The sequence below is a fragment of the Pinus tabuliformis genome, chromosome J (genome assembly GCF_031772625.1).
Source record: "Pinus tabuliformis cultivar Carrire ecotype Pingquan chromosome J, CPIR1, whole genome shotgun sequence".
NCBI lineage: Eukaryota > Viridiplantae > Streptophyta > Pinopsida > Pinales > Pinaceae > Pinus > Pinus tabuliformis.
This window is the reverse complement of record NC_142295.1, coordinates 907,800,715-907,824,115: the sequence shown is the minus strand read 5'-3', so window position 1 is coordinate 907,824,115 and position 23,401 is coordinate 907,800,715. Positions and strand designations below refer to the sequence as shown.

General features: G+C 40.6%; 3 protein-coding genes and 1 pseudogene across 4 annotated transcripts; all 4 read left to right on the top strand.

The window, feature by feature from the left end:
• The first annotated feature begins 388 nt into the window (after positions 1-388).
• LOC149229672 (adenylosuccinate synthetase, chloroplastic-like) lies at positions 389-4,223 on the top strand (annotated as a pseudogene). The gene is made up of 4 exons (XR_016247949.1): positions 389-1,104; positions 1,196-1,887; positions 2,011-2,322; positions 3,194-4,223. The product of XR_016247949.1 is annotated as an adenylosuccinate synthetase, chloroplastic-like (transcript).
• A 2,773-nt stretch (positions 4,224-6,996) lies between these two features.
• LOC149229671 (uncharacterized) lies at positions 6,997-7,341 on the top strand. Its single transcript, XM_089381101.1, has one exon. The coding sequence runs from the start codon at positions 6,997-6,999 to the stop codon at positions 7,339-7,341; it is 345 nt and encodes a 114-aa protein (XP_089237227.1).
• Positions 7,342-18,032: 10,691 nt separating this feature from the next.
• LOC149229670 (uncharacterized) lies at positions 18,033-18,686 on the top strand. Its single transcript, XM_089381099.1, has one exon. It carries the CDS (start codon positions 18,033-18,035, stop codon positions 18,684-18,686), a length of 654 nt encoding a protein of 217 aa, XP_089237225.1.
• Positions 18,687-22,453: 3,767 nt separating this feature from the next.
• On the top strand, positions 22,454-23,401 carry LOC149229669 (uncharacterized). The gene has a single exon (XM_089381098.1). The coding sequence runs from the start codon at positions 22,454-22,456 to the stop codon at positions 23,399-23,401; it is 948 nt and encodes a 315-aa protein (XP_089237224.1).

Below are 23,401 nucleotides of genomic sequence, written 5' to 3'. Positions count from 1 at the left end.
ACTATAATAATTAATAAATTTAAATAGATATCGATACTAATGGTTTCACAATTAATTTGATTGAAAGTGTTATAGTCTAATTTTTACTGTGAATGGTTTTTAAAGTTTCACAATTTCGCCATTGATATGAAGTAAGAATTTGGAGTGATACTTTCTATTTTATATTTAAAATAAAATTTAATAATAAAATAACATAAATAATTTGATTTTCCATCTATTCAGGTCCATTTTACCTGACATCTTTAATGCTTTCCCCTCATTTTAACGGCATCTCACCATTCTCAGCGTAGGCTGCTTACAACAAGTTTGTAACAACAGAGCAACATGTTCGTTGAACCTGTAATTACGCCGTAAGGCGTTTCCCTCTGAGACGAACTTCCCTAAAATCCATTTGTCATTGCTGTGTGCCGTTAGATTATGTGTTAGACGATTAGAAGATTGTTAATCGTTGGATCAAGAGAAGGTTAATCGTTCGATAAGGGAAAGATCGGAGCCTGAAAGATTTGCCTGTACCTTTTTCGTCTTCTCCGCTCTTGCTTCCCGTGCTGCCTGACAGACCTCTGAAACGGGCTCCATCGAATCTCTGGGGCAAATTTTATCCATGGCTTTCCTGAATGTTTAGCTGTTTCCCTCTGTTCAAATCCTTCAGTTTCAGCCCCCTTTACCCCAGTTCCATTCTGGATTACCCTCTGATCTGCCTAAACTGGATCATAGCTTCTGCCAGGGATTTGGGGTTTTGAAGGTTGCTCAATCCGCGGTCTGTGGGAATAAATGGCATCTGCGCTGATTAGCGATCTCTGTGTTCCGAATTTGCACGGATTTTCGCAGGATAAGAAGAAGAGGCAGCAGGGGTTGCGGTCAGGGTTTGCGCATTCTGTGAACTTGCATTTGGCTAAAGGTCGAATTGAACTGCAGAGTAGAAGGATAAAATGCAATGCCAGCGTCGAGGAGGCCGACGCCATTGTTGAGGCAGAGAAAGCGGAAGATCCTTTTAAATCCCTGAGTCAAGTGGGTGCAGTGCTGGGAACTCAGTGGGGTGACGAAGGAAAGGGCAAGCTCGTTGACGTTTTAGCACAGCGCTATGATATTGTGGCCCATTGTCAGGTACTCACCCATCCTCCATTTTTTTTCATTGTCGTTAAATCCATCTTAACTGGTAAGTATATTTACCGATTATACTACATCTTTATCGCAGGGAGGGGCAAATGCAGGTCACACCATATACAATAGCGAGGGAAAGAAATTTGCTCTTCACCTTGTCCCTTCTGGAATAGTGAATGAGAAAGCCCTATGCGTTATTGGGAATGGAGCCGTTGTGCATCTTCCAGGGCTATTTGAAGAGATAGACGGGCTTGAGTCTAATGGAGTTTCTTGCAAAGGAAAGACTGTTGATTTCTGACCGTGCTCATTTACTATTTGATTTCCATCAAACTATTGATGGAATGAGAGAAGCAGAACTTGCAGGGTCGTTAATTGGAATGACAAAAAGAGGGATTGGTCCTTGCTATGCAAGCAAGGCAATCCGGAATGGTATTCGGGGTAAGTGATTTGAGGCACATGGATACATTTCCTGAGAAGTTGAATATTCTTTTGCATGATGCCGCATCCCGTTTTAAAGGCTTTGAGTATAGTAAAAGCATGTTACAGACTGAAGTGGAGCATTACAGGAGATATTCTAAGCGAATAGAACCTTATATTGCTGACACTGTTCATTTGATGAATGCATTCTCAAGCAGGAAGAAGATTTTGGTTGAAGGCGGCCAGGCGACCATGTTAGATGTCGATTTCGGAACTTATCCATTTGTCACTTCTTCTAATCCATCTGCCGGTGGAATCTGTACTGGACTTGGTATTGCTCCAAGACATATTGGTGATATGATTGGTGTGGTATGTGAGATGATTTTTAACATGCATATGAAAATTCATGCAGGTTAAAGTTCTAATGAAAATTGGATTCATCAAGAAAGTTTTAAAAATTTACTGATGACTAACCACGGTTTTGATCTGCAGGCTAAAGCATACACAACAAGAGTTGGTTCAGGTCCTTACCCGACAGAACTCTTGGATGAAGCGGGTGAAGATCTTCGATCAGCTGGACATGAATATGGCACCACAACTGGCCGGCCTCGTCGTTGTGGTTGGCTAGATCTGGTTGCACTTAAATATTCTTGTCAAATCAATGGTTTCTCAGCACTTAATCTGACAAAGCTTGACGTACTTTCTGGGTTATCTCGAATTAGGCTTGGGGTAGCCTATAAAGGGCCTGATGGAAATGTGTTGAAATCTTTTCCTGCGGACCTTGACCTTCTACAAAAAGTAGAGGTACTTTCCTTTCAATTCAGAGCCATGGATCTCAATTACTTAACGGGCAACTTAAAATAGTATGCTTCTGTAATTATTATGTATGAGTATTGCAAGTATCTTGAAAAACATTTTGTGATGCATAACAGTTGAAAAAGGGGAACTTCAGGCATAATAAGTGAAAAAATACTGTGACTAGATGTCAGGCCGGCATCTACAAGCCTGTGTTTTGATCTTTAGATTATACGAATACATATATGGTTCAAATCCATAATCAGTAGAATAGTACCATGTAGGCAACAACTAAATGAAGCATATTTGTTTGTACCATGGAGGCAACAGTTACATTAATGTCAGCCTATCTGATGCTGTCTGCTTAAGCTTCACATCCTTGTGAGGTTTAATCAGACAGCTTCATTTACGATGATCATTATATCGAGTGCTATGCTGCAATCTCTACCTTTAAAAAATCAGATATGAATTATTTTGCTAAAACTTACAGAAAGCTTGTTTGCACTGAGGCTTTGGCCCCATAATTTTCGCCTCTTGAACCTTTGACCCTCAATTTGTTCTTGACAACACATTTTTGCATTCTTTTGACTAATAAATTTCATGGATCTAACTGTTAATTTTATTTTATTTGGTCATTTGTGTTGGACCTGCTACCAGTTTGAGTCTCTCTCGTTATATAGTTTTATTTGTATCTTTGTAGATAATGTTCTGCATATGTCATATTCCTTTTTCCTTGCAGTTTGTTTCTAACATTATGTCATGTCAAGGTTATTTGAAATCTTGTTTCCTTGAGAAAGTTTCTCATTTCAAACTCAAATTTTGATAAAATCATTTTTCTCTTCTCTGGTACCCAATTCTAATATAACTTGGTCACATGCAGCTTATTTATGAAGATCTGCCTGGATGGCAGGTTGATATATCTAAAGTGAGAAGCTATAAAGACTTACCATCTGCTGCTTGCCTCTATGTGGAAAGGATCGAGAGTTGGAATACCAATCGATTATATTGGTGTTGGGTCAGGCCGTGATGCTTTAATAGTGAAGTAATAGGATCAACAAATTTTGAAGTCATCCCATGGAGTTTGCTGTCCAAGAAGCAGGTCAAAAACATGCATGGGAACTTTTAATGGCCTAACATTCCCTGTGTCATTTTTGGATTTTGTGACTTTTTTATATCAGTCCCTTGTCTAGAACACTTTGGTTAGTCTAAGCAGGAATAAATTCAAGAAATTATAGGCTCTTGTTTTCTACAATGCATGAGCGTTTAATGACAGAGAGGTATTAGTAACTCGTCACTGCGAAACTGAAAAAGGGTACGTAACCAACAAATCATACTACCGTATCTGAAGAAAAAGCAGCAGCTAAAAAGAGAAATTATACTAATGCATATATAGTTTACTTGCATGATAATGATGTGTTTTCAGCTATAAAACACTGTTTGCAGTGGCTGGTAAAATTCAGCTAGTGCAATTGTGTTGGATAATGAAATTTTCCATCATCTCCTGATTTTCTGCCACTATTTCACCACTCGCTGATAAACTCACAATGTTTCTAGCTGATATTTTCAAGATTCTTGGAATTAGTGTCCAGTTAATGCCCAAGGGTCGTAAAAAGGAATGTCAAGCATGTATTAAAAGGTTCATGATGATAATGGGTTCCATGACCAGTGAAGGTATCATCCGAAGATCTTTCTGTCTTTTTCTTTCCGATCTTCAAATAGAGAAGAAATCAAATTGCACTGTTGTGAAAATTAGCGTGTGCAAAAGTATTCTGTTTTAGGTAAAAGATGTGTTGATCGTCTGAATGGTCAGTTTTTGGTTTGGAATGAGGAAGTACAATCTGATGAGGGGCTTGAAAACATTTTAGACACTACAAGAATTTTTTAATGATATTTTGATTATATCAAAACTAGATTTACCGTTCACTTAACTGCCAGAAAATTGTTATTATTTTGACGGAGTATCTGATTTGACAAATGGGAATCGTCAAGTGTTTTTAGACCTTTCAACTAAAAAACCAAATTCTTGGAGACCCTTGAACGAAAGGTATTTTTGGTTCTGGACCTTGGAGACCCTTGAACTAAGAGTAGGGTTTCATTATTGGTACATCTCTAGGTTTGGGATTGTAGCAAAGCTCAGGGATCAAACTTAACTCCATGCTTATGAGGCATCCGCGTTCTCACAGTTTACTTGCAGCTCATTCTCAGTTTTAATGGGAAGGTGATATATGGTTTATTATTGTTGCATTGGCAAGGGATGGATTTTAATTTCTGGTTGGACCAAAAGAAATTGATGCAAATCAATATTGAAAATTAGATTTATTGGTTCCGCTATAGTTTGCATATACAAAGAAGAAACTGCTCTTTTTTCAAGTTAGAATATTTATATATACATGTTCAGCTCGGCAACAAATGATAATTTATCAAAACCATGAGAATGCTACACAGGGTCCTTCATAAGCCTTCTTAGGAAGACCATGAAATAAGACAAGTGAACCTGTGCTTGTATTTGTATCTTATTCTACATAACATCTTCTTACTTGGCTGGAGAACAATTAGCGGTAGTATTTATATCAGTTTCTATGGAATGTTTCTGTTGTTATATATTGAACAGGTCCATTATACCATATTCCTGGTAAGCCATATTTTATTGATGACTGCATTAATTACTTCAGTTTGGAGACTGAACACATCATAATGACTCAATTAATTACATTACAGTATTGGGATATTGTGTTGCATCATAACAGTATGGATTGAATTGATGGGAAAATTACATTGTATTGTTATTGTTTTGCATATTATGAGTTTCTTATGGATTCCACAATCTCCCCTGTTTAGCTACTATTGGTAATCACAAGCCTGCATATTATGAGTTCCTTATGGATTCCACACTTTTCCCCTGTTTAGCTACTGCTGGTAACCACTAGATATTCAATGACATTTGATACTGAGAATTCCTTGAGCATTTGCACTAAAGCATATTCTAACCAAGCTAATCCTTGGGACTATCTCTGCTAGATTGTTATCAACTAACCTTGGTGGCATTTGATATTATAGTGAATTTTCATTTGCTATCATTCCAAATAGTCTCCTGGCTTAGTTAGAAGTATCCCACTGGCTTGGTAATTGCTCAAGTCCCTGAAATTGAAGCCATCACCAGTGAGGCTGATTTCTCCATGCCTTTTAGAATGACCATGTATGAAACTGTAGACCTTGAAAGTCTTTTCTATATTTTCTGAAGGATACAAACACCAGGAATAAAAAAATGAAGGAAAGTGAAAGTTGCAGGTTTTTTTGGTAGAAGCATCATAAATGTGAACGAAGGTTGTTACATCAAAGAACTAAAGAGCGATTATACAAGATCCCCATCTCTACATAAGCAAGGAGAGCTAGAATATAGAGTTTGGTTCCAACTTCAAGAAATATAACTTTGAAAGTGAAAATGAGAAGTTTAGGAATAGGAATCAACTTTCTGTGATGTGTCAAATTATTTGGGATTTTTCATCTTTGCTGCTTCATATAAGAATTTATTAAAGATAACAATATCAGTGAATCTTGTTCAGATTCTGGATTCTGCAGAGTCTATCCCTGTTTTCATGAAAGGAAGTTTGTTCATGGAAATGTTAAGCCAAGCAACATCCTTCTGGGCTTTGACATGGAGCCATACATAGCAGATTTTGGGCTAGAAAAGCTACTGGACACTGCCAGTGTCAAGTATAGTAGCTCTGCTATCCACCTAAGGAACCTTGAAGGTATATTTTCAGGGAGCAAACGCTCCACTGGCTCCCGCGATAGCCTGCAAACAACACCTGATTTGCTGGGCAGTCCAGGCACATCCAAGAACTTTGTATCTCCTTACCAGGCCCCAGAGGCATTGAAAACTCTCAAACACAACCAAAAGTGGGATGTTTATTCCTTTGGGGTTATTTTTCTGGAGATTCTTACTGGGAAGCCACCATCAGATAAGGATTTTGCAGCATGGGGTCAAAACTTTGTTGATGACAAGCATCGCGTTTTGCACATCATAGATCCTACTCTTCGACCAGAGGTTGAAGGAAGGGAAGAAATCTCAGTGTCTGTGGGGATTGCATTGAATTGTGCTTCTGCTTCCCCTCAAAAGAGACCATCAATGAAAGAGGTATTGCATTTTCTAGAAATAAATGCCATCATCCACAACCGATTAACCAATTCTTTCGTAGCATCCTTTGCTTTGACATAAGTTGGACAGAGATGAGGACTTACACCCACATTCCATATTCAACAGCTCTACTTAGACATTGACATAACTCATATAGACACCTCTATGATTGGGACTCAGCGACAGACAAACTCTGCTGTCAACTCAGCTGCTTATGAAATGGCCAGAGTCTTCTTAAAAATTTCAATATTTAGGCCGATAGGCCTTCCTTTGAGTGAGCTTTTCGTCTACACTTTGTTTCTATGTTTGACAGCTGGCGTGCACCTTCAACTGGCATATGGTTGACATCTGTCGTGCAACTTCATTTCTGTTTCTCCTCTTCAGCTTTCTGCTCTTCCTGTTTTCTTCCACGACCATTTCTGTTCCTCCTGTTTCCACTTTCTGCTCTTCCTGTTCTCTTCCACGCCTGCTGCAATAATGTTTTCATGCTGTTCCACTAACTGCTGCAATAATGTGTCCCGTTTCTGCTATGCAATCTGTTGTGCATGACCTACTGTGTTGTATGGATCAATTTCGAGAAAAAACCGACGACGCAAATTGACAGAACAGGGGGTGCAAACCCTACTTGGAACGACAAGGCCATATTCAGAGTGGAAGAGAGTTTTTTCCACTGTGAAACCTCTGCTGTGATGATGGAGATATACTGCATGGGTTGCCTCAGGGATACCCTGCTAGGCACTGTGAGGGTCTTGGCACTGCAAGTCCGTCGTCCTTCTGGTCGCCCACAGGGCATTCTCAACCTTGGCACCATGATTCTTGATGGAGTAGATCTTCACAGAATGAACAGATTCATCCCTGCAACTGGGGGGCTGTGGGTTTCAGAGATTTGATGGGGAATCCTATCGAACCCAGGCCTTCGTTTGTGGGAAAATTACTGTCCATTAAACCTAATAATGTTGTTGAAGCCCAAGAACAACAATCCCGCTGTCAAGACTTCAACAGTAGTGCATGCAAGGAACAGGGCAAAGATCAAGAAAAGCAGAAAGATGGTGGTGAGATGGTTGAGAAGGAGAAGAAAAAAGTTGTTGGCTGCTATCAGATTCACATGGCCCCAAAATTGAAAAGGAATAAAGTTGGATTGAGGAATGGGGCTGCAAAAATTCATCTCAGTCCATCTGACAGTAACATCTGTGCCAAGGAAGATCAAGATCCTGCTCTGGCTTACAACAAAGCAATAGCAATTTATGCATAGTGTTATCATCAATAATATTATTGTGCAAGAATACGTTGGTTTTCTGTTATTATATTCTTTGTGCAAGTGCCTTCAATTCCTAGTTGATTCGTGAAGTGCTTATTATGGCATACATAAATATTTTGAAAATCACGAGCCACTGTGGATGAAACACTGGTTTATGTAAAAGTTTGAATAGATATATGAATCTGAAAAGGCCAAGTTCAGTGCCTTCAGTCTGCTACTTCGATATATATTCTTAGCCTATGTGGATGAAACATTGGTTTGTGTAAAAGTTTGAATAGATATGAGTCTGAATTTTGCAATGGGCATGTTCAGTGCCTTCAGTCTGCTACTTTGATATATACTCTTAGCCACTGTGGATCACACATTGGTTTGTTTAAAAATTTGAATAGATATATAAGTCTCAAATGGGCAAGTTCAGTGCATTCAGTCTGCTACTTTGATATATACTCTTAGCCACTGTGGATGAAATATTGGTTTGTGTAGAAATTTGAGTAGATATATGAGTGAATTGGGCAAGTTCAGTGCCTTCAGTCTTTGATATATACTACTCTTAGTCATTGTGGATGAAATATTGGTTTATGTAAACATTTGAATAGATATATCATATATGAGTCTGAAATGGGCAAATTCAGTGCCTTCAATCTGCTGCTTTGATATATATAGAGTATATATATTTGTTTACAGGATGATCACTGCATTTTTAACTTATGTCCTTCATTAATCTAATCGATCTTTCAAAGACACAATAGGCTTTCCTAATCTTGCAGAAAATGGTCCGTCCATATTAAGCCATAAGGATGAAAACCAAGCAAGATAATAATCAACTGATGCAAGTGACTATTGTTGAAAAATATTTCTAACTATCGTTTTACTTTGACATTATTTTATAATCAAGAAAATGTGGGAATGAAGGCTATATTACAAGCCCATTAGATGAAGTTGGGGTAGATTTTATGGTTTGAAACTAACTCAACCGAAATTTTCTACATTGTTTTTATTAATATGAAAGCTTGAGAAGATAGGTGCAGGTGAAGCAATGGAGTTTTGAAATGGGTAGATTTTATAGTCTAACACTAACAACCAGCCACTGCAAACAGTGTTTTATAGCTGAAAACATATCATTATCATGCAAGTAAACTATATATGCATTAGTATAATTTCTCTTTTTAGCTGTTGCTTTTTCTTCAGATACGGTAGTATGATTTGTTGGTTACGTACCCTTTTTCAGTTTCGCAGTGACGAGTTACTAATACCTCTCTATCATCAAACGCTCATGCATTGTACAAAACAAGAGCCTATAATTTCTTGAATTTATTCCTGCTTAGACTAACCAAAGTGTTCTGGACAAGGGGCTGATATAAAAAAGTCACAAAAGCCAAAAATGACACAGGGAATGTTAGGCCATTAAAAGTTCCCATGCATGTTTTTGACCTGCTTCTTGGACAGCAAACTCAAAGACACAATAGGCTTTCCTAATCTTGCAGAAAATGGTCCATCCATATTAATCCATAAGGATGAAAACCAAGCAAGATAATAATCAACTGATGCAAGTGACTATTGTTGAAAAATATTTCTAACTCGTTTTACTTTGACATTATTTTATAATCAAGAAAATGTGGGAAAGAAGGCTATATTACAAGCCCATTAGATGAATTTGGGGTAGATTTTATGGTTTGAAACTAACTCAACCGAAATTTTCTACATTGTTTTTATCAATATGAAAGCCTGAGAAGATAGGTGCAGGTGAAGCAATGGAGTTTTGAAATGGGTAGATTTTATAGTCTAACACTAACAACCAGCCAATGAAAACAGTGTTTTATAGCTGAAAACACATCATTATCATGCAAGTAAACTATATATGCATTAGTATAATTTCTCTTTTTAGCTGCTGCTTTTTCTTCAGATATGGTAGTATGATTTGTTGGTTACGTACCCTTTTTCAGTTTCGCAGTGACGAGTTACTAATACCTCTCTGTCATCAAATGCTCATGCATTGTAGAAAACAAGAGCCTATAATTTCTTGAATTTATTCCTGCTTAGACTAACCAAAGTTTTCTGGACAAGCGACTGATATAAAAAAGTCACAAAAGCCAAAAATGACACAGGGAATGTTAGGCCATTAAAAGTTCCCATGCATGTTTTTGAGTAGATATATGAGTGAATTGGGCAAGTTCAGTGTCTTCAGTCTTTGATATATACTACTCTTAGCCGCTGTGGATGAAATATTGGTTTATGTAAACATTTGATTAGATATATCATATATGAGTTTGAAATGGGCAAATTCAGTGCCTTCAATATGCTACTTTGATATATATAGAGTATATATATTTGTTTACAGGATGATCACTACATTTTTAACTTATGTCCTTCGTTAATCAATCGATCTTTCAAAGACACAATAGGCTTTCCTAATCTTGCAGAAAATGGTCCGTCCATATTAAGCCATAAGGATGAAAACCAAGCGAGATAATAATCAACTGATGCAAGTGACTATTGTTGAAAAATATTTCTAACTCTAGTTTTACTTTGACATTATTTTATACTCAAGAAAATGTGGGAAAGAAGGCTATATTACAAGCCCATTAGATGAAGTTGGGGTAGATTTTATGGTTCGAAACTAACTCAACCGAAATTTTCTACATTGTTTTTATCAATATGAAAGCCTGAGAAGATAGGTGCAGTTGAAGCAATGGAGTTTTGAAATGGGTAGATTTTATAGTCTAACACTAACAACCAGCCACTGCAAACAGTGTTTTATAGCTGAAAACACATCATTATCATGCAAGTGACTATTGTTGAAAAATATTTCTAACTCTCGTTTTACTTTGACATTATTTTATAATCAAGAAAATGTGGGAAAGAAGGCTATATTACAAGCCCATTAGATGAAGTTGGGGTAGATTTTATGTTTGAAACTAACTCAACCGAAATTTTCTACATTGTTTTTATCAATATGAAAGCCTGAGAAGATAGGTGCAAGTGAAGCAATGGAGTTTTGAAATCAATAAAGGAGATATTGCATTTTCTAGAAAAAATGCCATCATCCAAAATTGATTAACCAATTCTTTCTTCCTATGTAGCATCCTTGCTTTGACATAAGTTGGACAAAGATGAGGACTTACACCGACATTCCATATTCAACAGCTCTACTTAGACATTGACATAACTCATATAGACATCTCTATGATTGGGACTCAACAACAGACAAGCTCTTCTGTCAACTCAGCTGCTTATGAAATGGCCAGAGTCTTCTTAAAAATTTCAATATTTCTACAGTTGAGGATTGTAGCAAAGCTCAGGGATCAAACTTAACTCCATGCTTATGAGGCATCCACATTCTCACAGTTTACTTGCAGCTCATTCTTAGTTTTAATGGGAAGGTGATATATGGTGTATTATTGTTGCAGTGGCAGGGGATGGATTTTAATTGCTGGTTGGACCAAAAGAAATTGATGCAAATCAATATTAACTAGTTATTGATAATTTTGCCCACTGAGTTCCCTGAGGTTGAGTATAATGCTTTCCTTGCTTATCAAAGAATATTGCTTATCAAAGAGTATTGATTCCTTTTCAATAGGAGTAGCATGTGAGTGTCAGTTTTATAAAGAAGATTCTTTTTATTATTAATAAAAATATAGATAGTTTGTTTCATTTTAAAGGGTTATAAATATGAGTTATAAATACAAGACTTAAAAGGTTGTAAATATTTCAAGGGTTGTAAATATGAGTTATTAATTGTTTTTACTCAAAACCTGATAAATAGCAATTTAGCATTTTCTTTTTAATTGAGTGACTCAAATTCATGTTTCTTTAGGTTGAAGGTAAACCCACTAAAGTGGAAAAAATTGTGATTCCAATAATTAGAGGGATTGTCATCATGGGGTGATAAGAAATTTAATATTCCAAGAAGAGGAGGTAGTAGTAGATTCTAAATAAATTAGCAATGCAACAACATAAATATTTGCAACAAATTTAGAGAGATCCACCTTGTTGAATAATGCACACACTACATGGATAATGGATTTCCACACTTTATGCCTTACGGCGTTTTCTTTGCAACATCTGGTGCACATGCTAGTCACACATGCCACGGAATAAATGGAAGCTGTAATCACACATGCCAAGGAATAAATGCAAGTTCATGCTCTGTATCCATAAAAAACTATTATTAGAAAATAACAATAAAACGCAGTTAACCAATTATGATTTAAATAAATAAATTTAAAATATTTGAAAAAAATAAATTTATTATATTTATAAGGTTAATTTTATAAATAGTTATTTGATGTAAACAATGGATTAATACCTCGTTTGACCATGAATCGAATGCATTTATCCTCTACTTGCGGCAAGGATAAATAAGAAAAAAAATATTTTATTATGTAAAATGTATACAATATAAAGAATCGCTACTTGTGTTTTATATAATAATAATCAAATTTATTGAAAATAAAATTAATTTATTTTGTAAATTATATAAAACTTTTGTTACGTAATAAAATAAAATTAGTTGTAATACCATAATGTTACACACATGTGGTATTTATACTATTGCTTTAACCTCATATAAAAGAAAAGTTATTGTATTATATACAATGTATAAACTTTATTTTAGGTAATAAAAAAGGTTAAACATAAGACAATAATGTTATTTGAAGGTATAGCTTAACACCACAAGATATAGGGGTGTTAATATTATATGAGATAAGTGTGCTAACATATGGTATTATTATACATTTATTTATTTTCATTAACATTTAATTAGTGAAAATAAAACTTATTTATTTTGTAAATTGTATAAAGCTTTTGTTATGTAATAAAATAAATTACCTGTAAAACCATAATATTATTCAAATGTAACATTTATATTATCATTTTAACACCACATAATATAACTAATATTAATATCTTACTCTAACAAAGTAATATTGATATCACCACTTTAACATTAAGTGATATGAAATCAACTTAACCAAATGTAATATTTATACTATCACTTTAACACCACATAATACAACTAATATTAATACCCTATTTTAACAAAGTAATATTAATACCATCATTTTAATACTAACATTTTTTTTGGGTAAGGATTTTAAGGGTTCTGCCACTGATCATCTGCGCTTGAGATCGCTGTCTTGGCCCTATGGCCGCTTCGGAGGGTTTCCTGCGCGACGCCCCCTTTCTGAATGACGCTCCCATCCTGAGTAGAGCCCACATACTGCGCGGTGATTTGGATCTCTGACTAGTTCTTCGAAGGTTCCTTCACTGGGTTAGCTTGAAAGATTATGACCACTGAGACCTGGGTGCGCTCGCTTCGATCGAGCTAAGGCATCGTTTCAATGGAGCCACTGCCGCCTCCCTCTCTGATGCTGAGGTTTTTATAAAACTGTTGGATTCGCTCCTAAAGAAGAAAGTTACTGAGGCTATGAAGTTTGTCAAGCATCTGGATGACATCCCTGATGTAAGGTCCTCGGGTAGTCGGGCGCGGTTGGGCGCAGCGAGCCGGGCCGCACGACGGACAAGAAATGCGGGAGCGGGTGAACGAGCACGGGCACGGGTGAACGGACGCGAGCGCGGGTGAACGGGCGCGGTGCACGGGCGGGCGCGGTGCACGACAGAAGTGCGACATAAGAAATGCGACGAACTTGTAATGAAATACAAGTGCGATGGGTTTATACCCTCCTTTGGCACGTTGCGGTGATGGGGTGGCCGACTCAAGATGAAGGGGTGTGGCCGACCTTAGGAACGCCCAAACTGTGCGATGGAAGGGTGTGTGGGCGGTCGGCTGGGCAGCCCCACCCACACTTACATAGTGTATATATTATGGCAATGCGTTGAGCATCAAACATTCAATTCGAACAACACATCTTCGCTCTTGAGGAGAAGGAAAGTGCGCAGTTCAAGAGGAGAGTTGAGCGCATAGCTCATGTGCTCTCCTTAGTAGCACGCACTTGTTGAAGTCGCTCACGGTGAAAGGTGAAGGTGTTGGGCAAGGTGTGCCCAGGGTTGGAGTTCGGTTGTGACATTGTGCCGGGACTTGACAAGGGTGTCTTGGTGGCTCGGGTGAGCACCCACTCTTTGTGCAAGGTGTGTACATGTATTGTAAAAGGTTGTTTTGCCTATGTTGTAAAAGTGACTAAGTATAGACTTGGATCTTGCCAAGTATACTTGTATTATTGAAGAAAGATTGATTATAATATATTATTGGGCAGACTCATTGTTCAGGGAGTTGCCCCTCCCTTTATACTGTGCAATTGTTGTTCTTGTTATAATTGCTGTTGATAATGAATGAGTATGGGTGTTCATTGGTATAAAGGATAAACATAATTTTACTTGGTTGCGAAACACAAAATAAGTAAGGACAAGTGAATTAGGCGTAGTCCATGAATGTTAGTATTGGTGAAAAGAAAGCATTTGGTGGTGCCGCACCTCGCTATAAGCGGTTGGAAGACTACCGCAGGTGTAGGGGCGTGACAGGTGGTATCAGAGCAGCTGATTCAGGGTATTGAAGGTGTAATCTGCTACACACCTTCACCGAAGTGAAGGTGGTATCAGCGCAGGGTTGCTCGTAACAAAGTGCAGGTTTGAAGCTTGTGAACAGGTTCAGGTGTTGAAGCATTGAAGCTGATACACACTTGAAAAGTGGGATCAAAGCTTCGGTTTGAAGCCGTTGAGCAGGGTTGCTCGTGACAGGTACTTGCAGGTGAAGGAAACTGTTTCACACACAAGTAGAACAAGGTTTGGTTCAGGTTGCATGGACTTGGTGAACATGGAGAAGGCTGAAAAGGTAGAGATGGTAGATGAAAATACGATAGGGGAATCTAGCCATAGTGCAGTTGAAGCTTTCCAGTACAAAGTGTTGGAACAGATGAGTCGATGGAGTTCTGACTGGGTTTCGATGAAAGCTGAGAACATGAAGATTCGAGAGAGCTGTTCGGAACTAAGGAGGGAACTTGAAGAACTCAAGAGCCAATGCGGAAGTACGACAGATGTTGAACTCAAGGAACTTGATGAGGAGATCCAACAAAGTGGTCTTGATCTTCAAGAGCTCTTTGATGAAAGAGCCCGGTTGAGGAAGGAAAGTGCCAGGGTGGAAGCCGAAATCAAGCAAGTTGAGGAGGAGATAAAGAAGAAGCTTCTTGGTAAGAAGGTTGTTGTGATTGAGCAGGAAGAGCTCGACTACATTGACAAGTTGGGAACTCACTACCGAGATCATCCAGAGGACATTCGGAAGTTTAGTTCTATGAACTTGGTCAGTGGACACTTGGTTGGTGCACTTGAGCAAGATGCGATGAAGGGAAAGCTTGAAGGAAGTCAAGATAGACCAGGATCGAGTTGCTTAGAAGAGCCAAGCAGGGAGGTGAAGTACCTTAGGAGGAATGTCAAGATGGAACATGAGCCAATTGACACTTCTGAGGCCAAATTCTTGAAGAAGGTTGCTGATGTAAGGCACAAGACAAAGCCAATAGAGGGAGGTGATTCCTTGAAGCTAAGTTTTGTGCAGGTAACCGTGAAGGGCAAGAGATTTGCAGCTTTGGTGGATATGGGAGCTACTCATAGCTTCTTAAGCAGGAAGGCAACAAAGTCTTTTGGGAAGAAAGCAAAGATGGAGAGGGAATGGAGTGCTTTCAAAGCAGTCAACTCTACCATAAGAGCTGTTGATGGTGTGTTGAAGGACACTCAGGTGAAAGTAGGATCGTGGTTTGGGAAGTTGGACTTGAGGGTTGTGGACATGGATGATCATTCTATGGTGTTGGGGCTGGATTTTATGGAGCTTTCACAAGCCATACCGATGGTGGACCGGGACATTCTCTTGATCACAGCTGAAGGGAGAACCATGATGGTATCGATGAATAGAATAAGTTGCTTCGGGTATAGGCCAAGGATGACTTCTATGGTTTTGTATCCCAAAGATCCGAATGTGAAGCATGAGGATGTGGAGCAAAGAGGACTTGGGAGTGTGACTCAAACAACGAAGGAAAGGAAGTTGACTGACTTCGTTGCAAGAGCTAGAAAGAAGGATGATGGAAGTGAGAAGGCAACCTCACGAACATGGAGACACTTATTGGGAGCATCTTCTACTAATGATCTTCACAATGGAGTTGCAAGTGAAGGGAGTCCGAGTACTACTTCAAAGGCAGTGGTTGATGAGGATTATGGAGGTAGAGATCCTGCTGGGATAGTGGACTTTTGCAGGTATGCTATGGGCATATATGACTTTCAGTTGACAAAAGACAAGCTAGGTGAGCTTGGATGTACATGTGAGGAGATTGAAGTTGTGCATAGATACTTGAGGACACAACATCAATCTGACACATGGGTGGATGAGAGTCAGGGAGGAAACTTCCTGGCCCTCCTTTCTCTATAAACAACCTTGGAGGAAGGTTGGTGTGGAGGCCTTGATAGGAAGGAACCACACCAACTTTGCAAGGGGCCTTGAAGGAGGCTTCTTTATGACAGATTGCAGACTTGGATGCAGATGACCAGATGTTGGGATGGAGTCTACATGGGTTGGACATCATGGACAACTAAAGTCATGGACATCAGGTTGGAGATATGGAGCATGACAGTTATGCAGGGACATGAAGCAGGTGCATGTGTGGAAGTGTCATTTATGGACATTCTATGGGGGAATGCCGAAGCAAAGGATGTTGTGCAGATGCTGTTGTGGAGATGTAGGAGCTAGTGGAGAGGTTGTACACTCTTGTGCAACAAGACCATGGCTTGAACATGTTGCAGATGGGATGGAGTTTCCATGGACCTAAGCATGGATTGATAGATTCTTGATGAGTCCGAGATGTAGCATAAGTCAGGGGAAGACTTGTGGTGGAATAAGGATCTGCATTCTTATGGTTTGGGCGTATGGTTGGACTAATCACCCGACTAGTTCGAGTCATGAGGGGTACCAATGTGCAGAGATATGTTGGGATTAGCCGAGACATGGTAACACATGATACAAATGTGTTGGCATCTGATGGAAGACTACATGGAGGGATGACACATGATGAGGTCGGCATAGGACGTAGAAATGGAGATTGTGGCAGAGGGTTCGATGATCATGGATCGAGATGATATCTGATGGAGGACATACCGTTGAGGTGTATACCTTGGTATGGTGAGCTTGGTGGTAGTTGGTCACTAAGTTGAGTCATGATGGAGATGGAGTTCTACATATGTTGTAGGGATGTTTGCCTTATGTGGAAGAGTTGACATCATGGATGGAGATGTTCTTGAGAGATGGACACCAGGATGATATGTTGTCGAGGACGACAACGATTTCAGGTGGAGGAGGATGTAAGGTCCTCAGGTAGCCGGGCGCGGTTGGGCGAAGCGGGCGCGGCGAGCCGGGCTGCACGATGGACAAGAAATGCGAGATCGCGGGCGCGGGTGAATGAGCGCGGGCACGGATGAACGAACGCGGGCGTGGGTGAACGGGCACGGTGCACGGGCAGGCACGTTGCACGACAGAAGTGCGACATAAGAAATGTGACGAACTTGTGATAAAATACAAGTGCGATGGGTTTATACCCTCCTTTGGCACGTTGCGGTGATGTGGTGGCCGACTCAAGATGAAGGGGTGTGGCCGACCTTAGGAACGCCCCAAACTATGCGATGGAAGGGTGTGTGGGCAGTCGGCCGGGCAGCCCCACCCACACTTACATAGTGTATATATTATGGCAATGCGTTGAGCATCAAACATCCAATTCGAACAACACATCTTCGCTCTTGAGGAGAAGGAAAGTGCACAGTTCAAGAGGACAGTTGAGCGCATAGCTCATGTGCTTTCCTTAGTATCACGCACTTGTTGAAGTCGCTCACAGTGAAAGGTGAAGGTGTTGGGCAAGGTGTGCCCAGAGTTGGAGTTCGGTTGTGACATTGTGCCGAGACTTGACAAGAGTGTCTTGGTGGCTCGGGTGAGCACCCACTCTTTGTGCAAAGTGTGTACATGTATTGTAAAAGGCTGTTTTGCCTATGTTGTAAAAGTGACTAAGTATAGACTTGGATCTTGCCAGTATACTTGTATTATTGAAGAAATATTGATTATAATATATTATTGGGCAGACTCATTGTTCAGGGAGTTGCCCCTCCCTTTATACTGTGCAATTGTTGTTCTTGTTATAATTGTTGTTGATAATGAATGAGTATGGGTGTTCATTGGTATAAAGGAAAAACATAAATTTACTTGGTTGCGAAACACAAACTAAGTAAGGACAAGTGAATTAGGCGTAGTCCATGAATGTTAGTATTGGTGAAAAGAAAGCATTCGGTGGTGCCACACCTCACTATAAGCGGTTGGAAGACTACCGCAGGTGTAGGGGCATGACACCTGAGATTGAGCTCCCTCCTGAGGGGCCGATACAGGTCACCCTATCATTGGCAGAGCATGCTTTGGTTGGACAGTTCACTGGACTCTGGCCCTCCCCCAAAACCACGGAGAGCTGGGTAGCAAGGAATTGGGCACCGCTGATCAAAAGCAGAGTCACTTCCTACTTTCTAGGGAAGGGATTCTTCCTATTTGAATTCTCTGAAAAGGATGATAAGGATCTGATATTCCGCAACGGCCCCTATTTCATGGGCCCTCAAGGGTTGTATCTCAATAAGTGGACGCCCGATTTTGACCCAGCAGTTGACGTTCCCATAGCCGTCCCTGTGTGGGTTAGATTGCCCAATTTGCCAGTGCATTGTTGGAATTGGGAGTCACTTAAGCACATCGGAAACACCTTGGGAAAGTTCATTGATCGAGCAAACAACAAAGACCAGTACGATTGTGCTAGAATCTGCGTTGAAGTTGATCTTGAGGTTGGTTTGCCCGAGGCAATAAAGATTAAGGTTGGAAATTGGACGCATCTCCAAAAGTTGGACTATGAACAGCTTCCGTTCAAGTGCAGAAAATGCCATGTCTATGGCCACTTTGCTAGGGGCTGTCCAAAGAATAGTGAAGGGGAGAAAGGCAAGGAGGAAGGATGGACTTAGGTCAAAAGGACCAGAACCGCTCACAAAGCCTCTAGAATTGGCAATACAAATGGCAAAGTCCCCCAGGCAGGATCTGGGATTCAAACACCCCTCATGAAGGAACAAGGAAACAAATACACGCTGTTAAGCTCAACAACCCCAAGAAATAGAGATGCCGAAAGAAGTTTTGCCCCACAAAGAGCCCCCCTCGGGATCAAATCAAGTTGAAAGCAATGCAGACAGACCGAAAGAGATATCCACAGAAGAGGCTGAGGAAGTGCAAGGATCGGAGGAATAAGAAGAAGAAGGTGAAATAGGGGATTTGCAAACCTCGGCTAGAAGATCATTGGGAGGCCGAAAATATGCCCGTGAAAAAAGAGAACAGGAGATTTATAAAGACAAACTCCAAGGAAGCCAACCAACCCTCGAGAAACTCTTGGCAAAAACTCCGAAGATGACTAGAAACCAGTCCCAGAGCTCTAAAGGAGCTCTCCATTCAAAAAGCAAGTGATGAAGATTGTCTCCTGGAACTGTAGGGGTATGGGGAGCAGAATAAAAGAAGAAGCCATCAAAAGCCTGATAAGAACCAAATCTCCTAATATACTCCTCATCTAGGAGACTAAAATGGAGGACAAGGCCTTCCTCCATATCGCTAGAAAATTGTGGAAGAGAAGTGAAGGGCATGTTGTTTCAGCTCGTGGTGAATCAAGAGGCCTGGGCACCCTCTGGAACGCAAACAAGTTTTCAAAGATCAAAGAGGTCGCCAACACCCATTGGCTGCTCTCTAAGTTACAACACGCCGACTTAGATGAGACTCTCTGTCTCTTCAATGTATATACTCCATCCAGCGCAGGTGAGAAAAAGATCTGTTGGGAATCCATTAGAAGCATGGCAGATTCAGAAGATTTAGCGAATATCATCATTGCAAGGGACCTTAATCTTACCCTTTCTCTGGCTGAAAAGCGTGGAGGAAGCGTTATAAGGGATCCGGCGCAAGAATGGGTTGCGAACCTGCTTCAGGACTGGGACTTGAACGACATAAAACCTTCGTCGGGCAAGTACACTTGGTCCAATAAAAGACTCGGTCCGGGACACATCGCTGCAAGGTTAGATCGTTTTTTTGTTCAAAGTACTTTCCTTCTTCTTGGATTAGAATCTAGAATGCATATTCTCCCTTGTAGTGTCTCCGATCACAGACCCATTAAACTTGATCTTCTGGCTCATATGGATCAAGGTCCTATCCCTTTTAAATTCAATTCCCTTTGGGTTAAGGAACAGTCCTTTATGTAATTAGTAAAAGACACTTGGAAGCAATCAGTCAATGGCTCTGCCTTCTTTGTCTAGGAGGAAAAGCTCAGGAGAGTGAAAGCTACATTGAAATCTTGGGTAAAATCCCTTCCCAACCCAGCAGTGGAAAGGAAAAAGATCTAAGAACGTCTCGAGATCCATCATCTGAAATCGGAAAATGAAGAGATCACAAAAGAAAGCCTAGATAAGGAAGCTGAACTTCAAAAAAAATTTCTCAAGGCAAGTCCGGCCGAGGAAGAGTATTGGAGGGTTAAATCTCGTAGGCTTTGGCTCAAGGCTGGATATAGGAACTCTTCCTTCTTCCACAAGCAAGCCCAAGCCCGGAAAAGTTTCAACTCCATCTCAGAAATCAAGGAAGAGAATATTAATCGCAGAGACATACAAAGTATAAAATATGCTGCTTTCCTCCACTTCAAAAATTTATATAGTGAAAAAGAGGGCCTGGGGCACACATCAACTCTAGTGAACGAGGTGCCCTCTCTGATTACTGCCAGAAAGAATCAGTTTTTGGAAGCAGAAGTCACTAACAATGAAATAAAAACTACCCTCTTTGCAATGGAGCCAGATAAGGCCCCGGGCCCAGATGGCTTTACTGCCAGATTCTTGCAGAACTGTTGGCAGATTGTGGAAAAAGACTTATGCAGAATGGTTCGGAAATCTCAAGCTTGTCAGAAAATTGGGGGAAGCACCAACTCGGCTTTGCTGGCCCTTATTCCCAAAGAAAAAGGCGCCAATACCTTCACCAGATTTCGTCCTATTTCCCTTTGCAGTATAGGCTACAAGCTGATAACAAAAGTGATCGCAAACAGACTGAAAACCATCCTTCTAGACATTATTCCTGAGAATCAGGGAGGTTTTATTCAGGGAAGACAGATTGTGGACAATTTTATCCTGGTCCAAGAGGCGATTCACTCAAGCTTGAACCGGAAAGAGAAAGGAATGGTTATCAAGCTAGATCTTGAAAGTGCTTTTGACAAGGTGAGACACAGATTTCTGTTCGATGTCCTTCACAAATTTGGTTTTGGCCTCAAATTTATCAACTGGATCAAGGCTTGTATTAGTGAGCCCTGGATTGCCCCTTTGGTGAATGGGAGGGCTACTGACTTCTTCAAAGCCTCTAGAGGGCTGAGACAAGGGTGCCCTCTCTCCCCCTTGCTCTTTGTCCTCCAAGCTTCTGTTCTCAGCTTCCTCCTAAATAAAAAGCAGACTGATCAAGAAATAATGGGATTGAACATCGCAAGAGGTGTCAAAAACATAAACCATGCACTATTTGCAGATGACTCCCTTTTGTTGGGTGTTGCCTCCTTGCCCAAGGCTAAAAAATTCAAAGAGGTGGTGGATGCTTATTGTGAAGACTTTGGAAGCAGCCTCAACAAAGGCAAATGTCACATCTACTGTTGGAATTCTACTGCCAGATCGCTCCAAGCTATCTCCAGCTGTTTCGGCTTCGCAGCCTCCTCTTCATGGTCATCTTTCAAGTATTTGGGGCTCCCTGTTTTCCAAAAAAGGGCCCTCAGCAGAGACTGGTTGCCTCTGTTGGAAAAATTTAAGTTCAAAATCCATTCCTGGGGCTTCAATTGGCTCAATCTGGCTGGCAAGACAGTGCTTGTCAAAGATGTCTTGAACAACCTTCCCATATACCAATCTGCAGTCATGAAGGCCCCTATTGGCATCATGAGGAAAATGGAGGAATATATAAGGAATTTCTTCTGGAAAGGCGGCAAAGCAAATGAGAAAAAAATACCTCTCTTAAACTGGGACACAATCTCCTTGCCCAGAATGGAAGGTGGCCTGAATTTCAAGAACATTAGTAAGCAAAATATCGCATTGGGTGCAAAACTACTATGGAGGATAATTGCTGCAAATCCGGGTTGGGCTCAGCTCGCGTTGTGGAAAAAATAATTCCGGGGGCAGAGAACACGATGTTTGGACAATCCCAAATTAATATCCGGAACGATGATCCATAAATTGTGCGCCAAAGATTCCTCCTTAATTAACCTCCATGCGCACTGGATCCCTGGAAATGGCAAGCGCATCAAAATCTGGGATGACTGTATCATGGGTAGTGATCCCCTATCTGAAGATCGCTCCCTGGTTCTATTGAGAGATTGGATGGACAGAGCGGGTCTTAAAACTCTGTGGGACATATCACACTAGGAGAATGGTGATTGGCAGAGTTGGGTAAAACTTGAGGTGCCTCAGAACCTTTCCAGAGACTACGCCAACTTCCTATCCCTCTTAACAGGCAAAGCTCCAATGAACAACAGGAAATCTGACACTCGGGATGGGGTTCGACCCCTGGGCACTACTCAGTCGCGCAAGGTTATAAACAGATCTCTCTGCAACCTCATGTTCCTCCTGATCCGAAGCCCTGGCAAGGAATTTGGTCTCAGACAACGATCCCGAAAATAGACTAATTCTGCTGGCTCCTTTGTCACCAGAGAATATTAACTGACGACAAGCTTCGGAAAAGAGGCTACATGGGGCCATCCCGCTGCTCGCTATGTGGGGACGATGAAGGAAACGCCTCCCATCTAATGATTCGCTGTAAGTTTGCTACCGAACTATGGAAAGAATCCTTAAGCCCATGGAGCGTAGACTTCGCCCTCCCTAATCACTGCTCTGATTTGTTTTCAAACTGGAAGTTAAGGTACCCGGGTGGCACTCCTCAGAACGCTCACATCAAAGAAGCCTGGCTCGCCCTTCCCAAATTAATCTGCTGGCATATATGGCTGGAAAGAAATCAAAGGATATTCAGAGACAAGAAGAGCGATCTCAAGATTATCTGGGTAAAAATCAAAAGCCACCTAAAAGACTGTTTGGGAGATCAGCTTGACGGGGCAGATCTAAGCGGACAAGAAGCTGTATGGGGCGCTTCTCTTGATCTCCATTTCACTGATATTGCCAGGCATCCCTCTCCTCTAAAAAAATGGCAAATTCGCCTTGAGGCTGCAGAATTCTTTGAGTTTTGCATCAAGAAGGCAAGAAATGCTCTCTTTTTTGACGGGGCAGCAAAAGGTAATCCTGGTATATCCGGTGCAGGTGGAGTAGTCAAAAGTGCAGAGGGCAGAACTGAATTTAGATACGCCTGGGGAGTGGGCTTCAATACCAGCATTCAAGCCGAAGCTCTGGCTCTTCTCCAGGGTCTCAAGCAGCTCATTTCTCTGGGTATCAAAGAGGCAATTGTATTTGGGGACTCCCAGTCTATTATAAAGGCCATTGTGGACAATTCTTCTCCTTCAGATTTAAGGTTATCAAGATTGATGAGCAGAATTAGATCCCTGATAAATTCCTTTCAGAGTCTAGAATTTCTTCATGTAAAGAGAGACAACAATAAAGAAGCTGATACTGAAGCCAACAAAGCGGTTCTCCTCCCTCCCGGAGCCCTTCTAAGAGACGGAGACGAAGACTGGGATCCCATCCCTTAA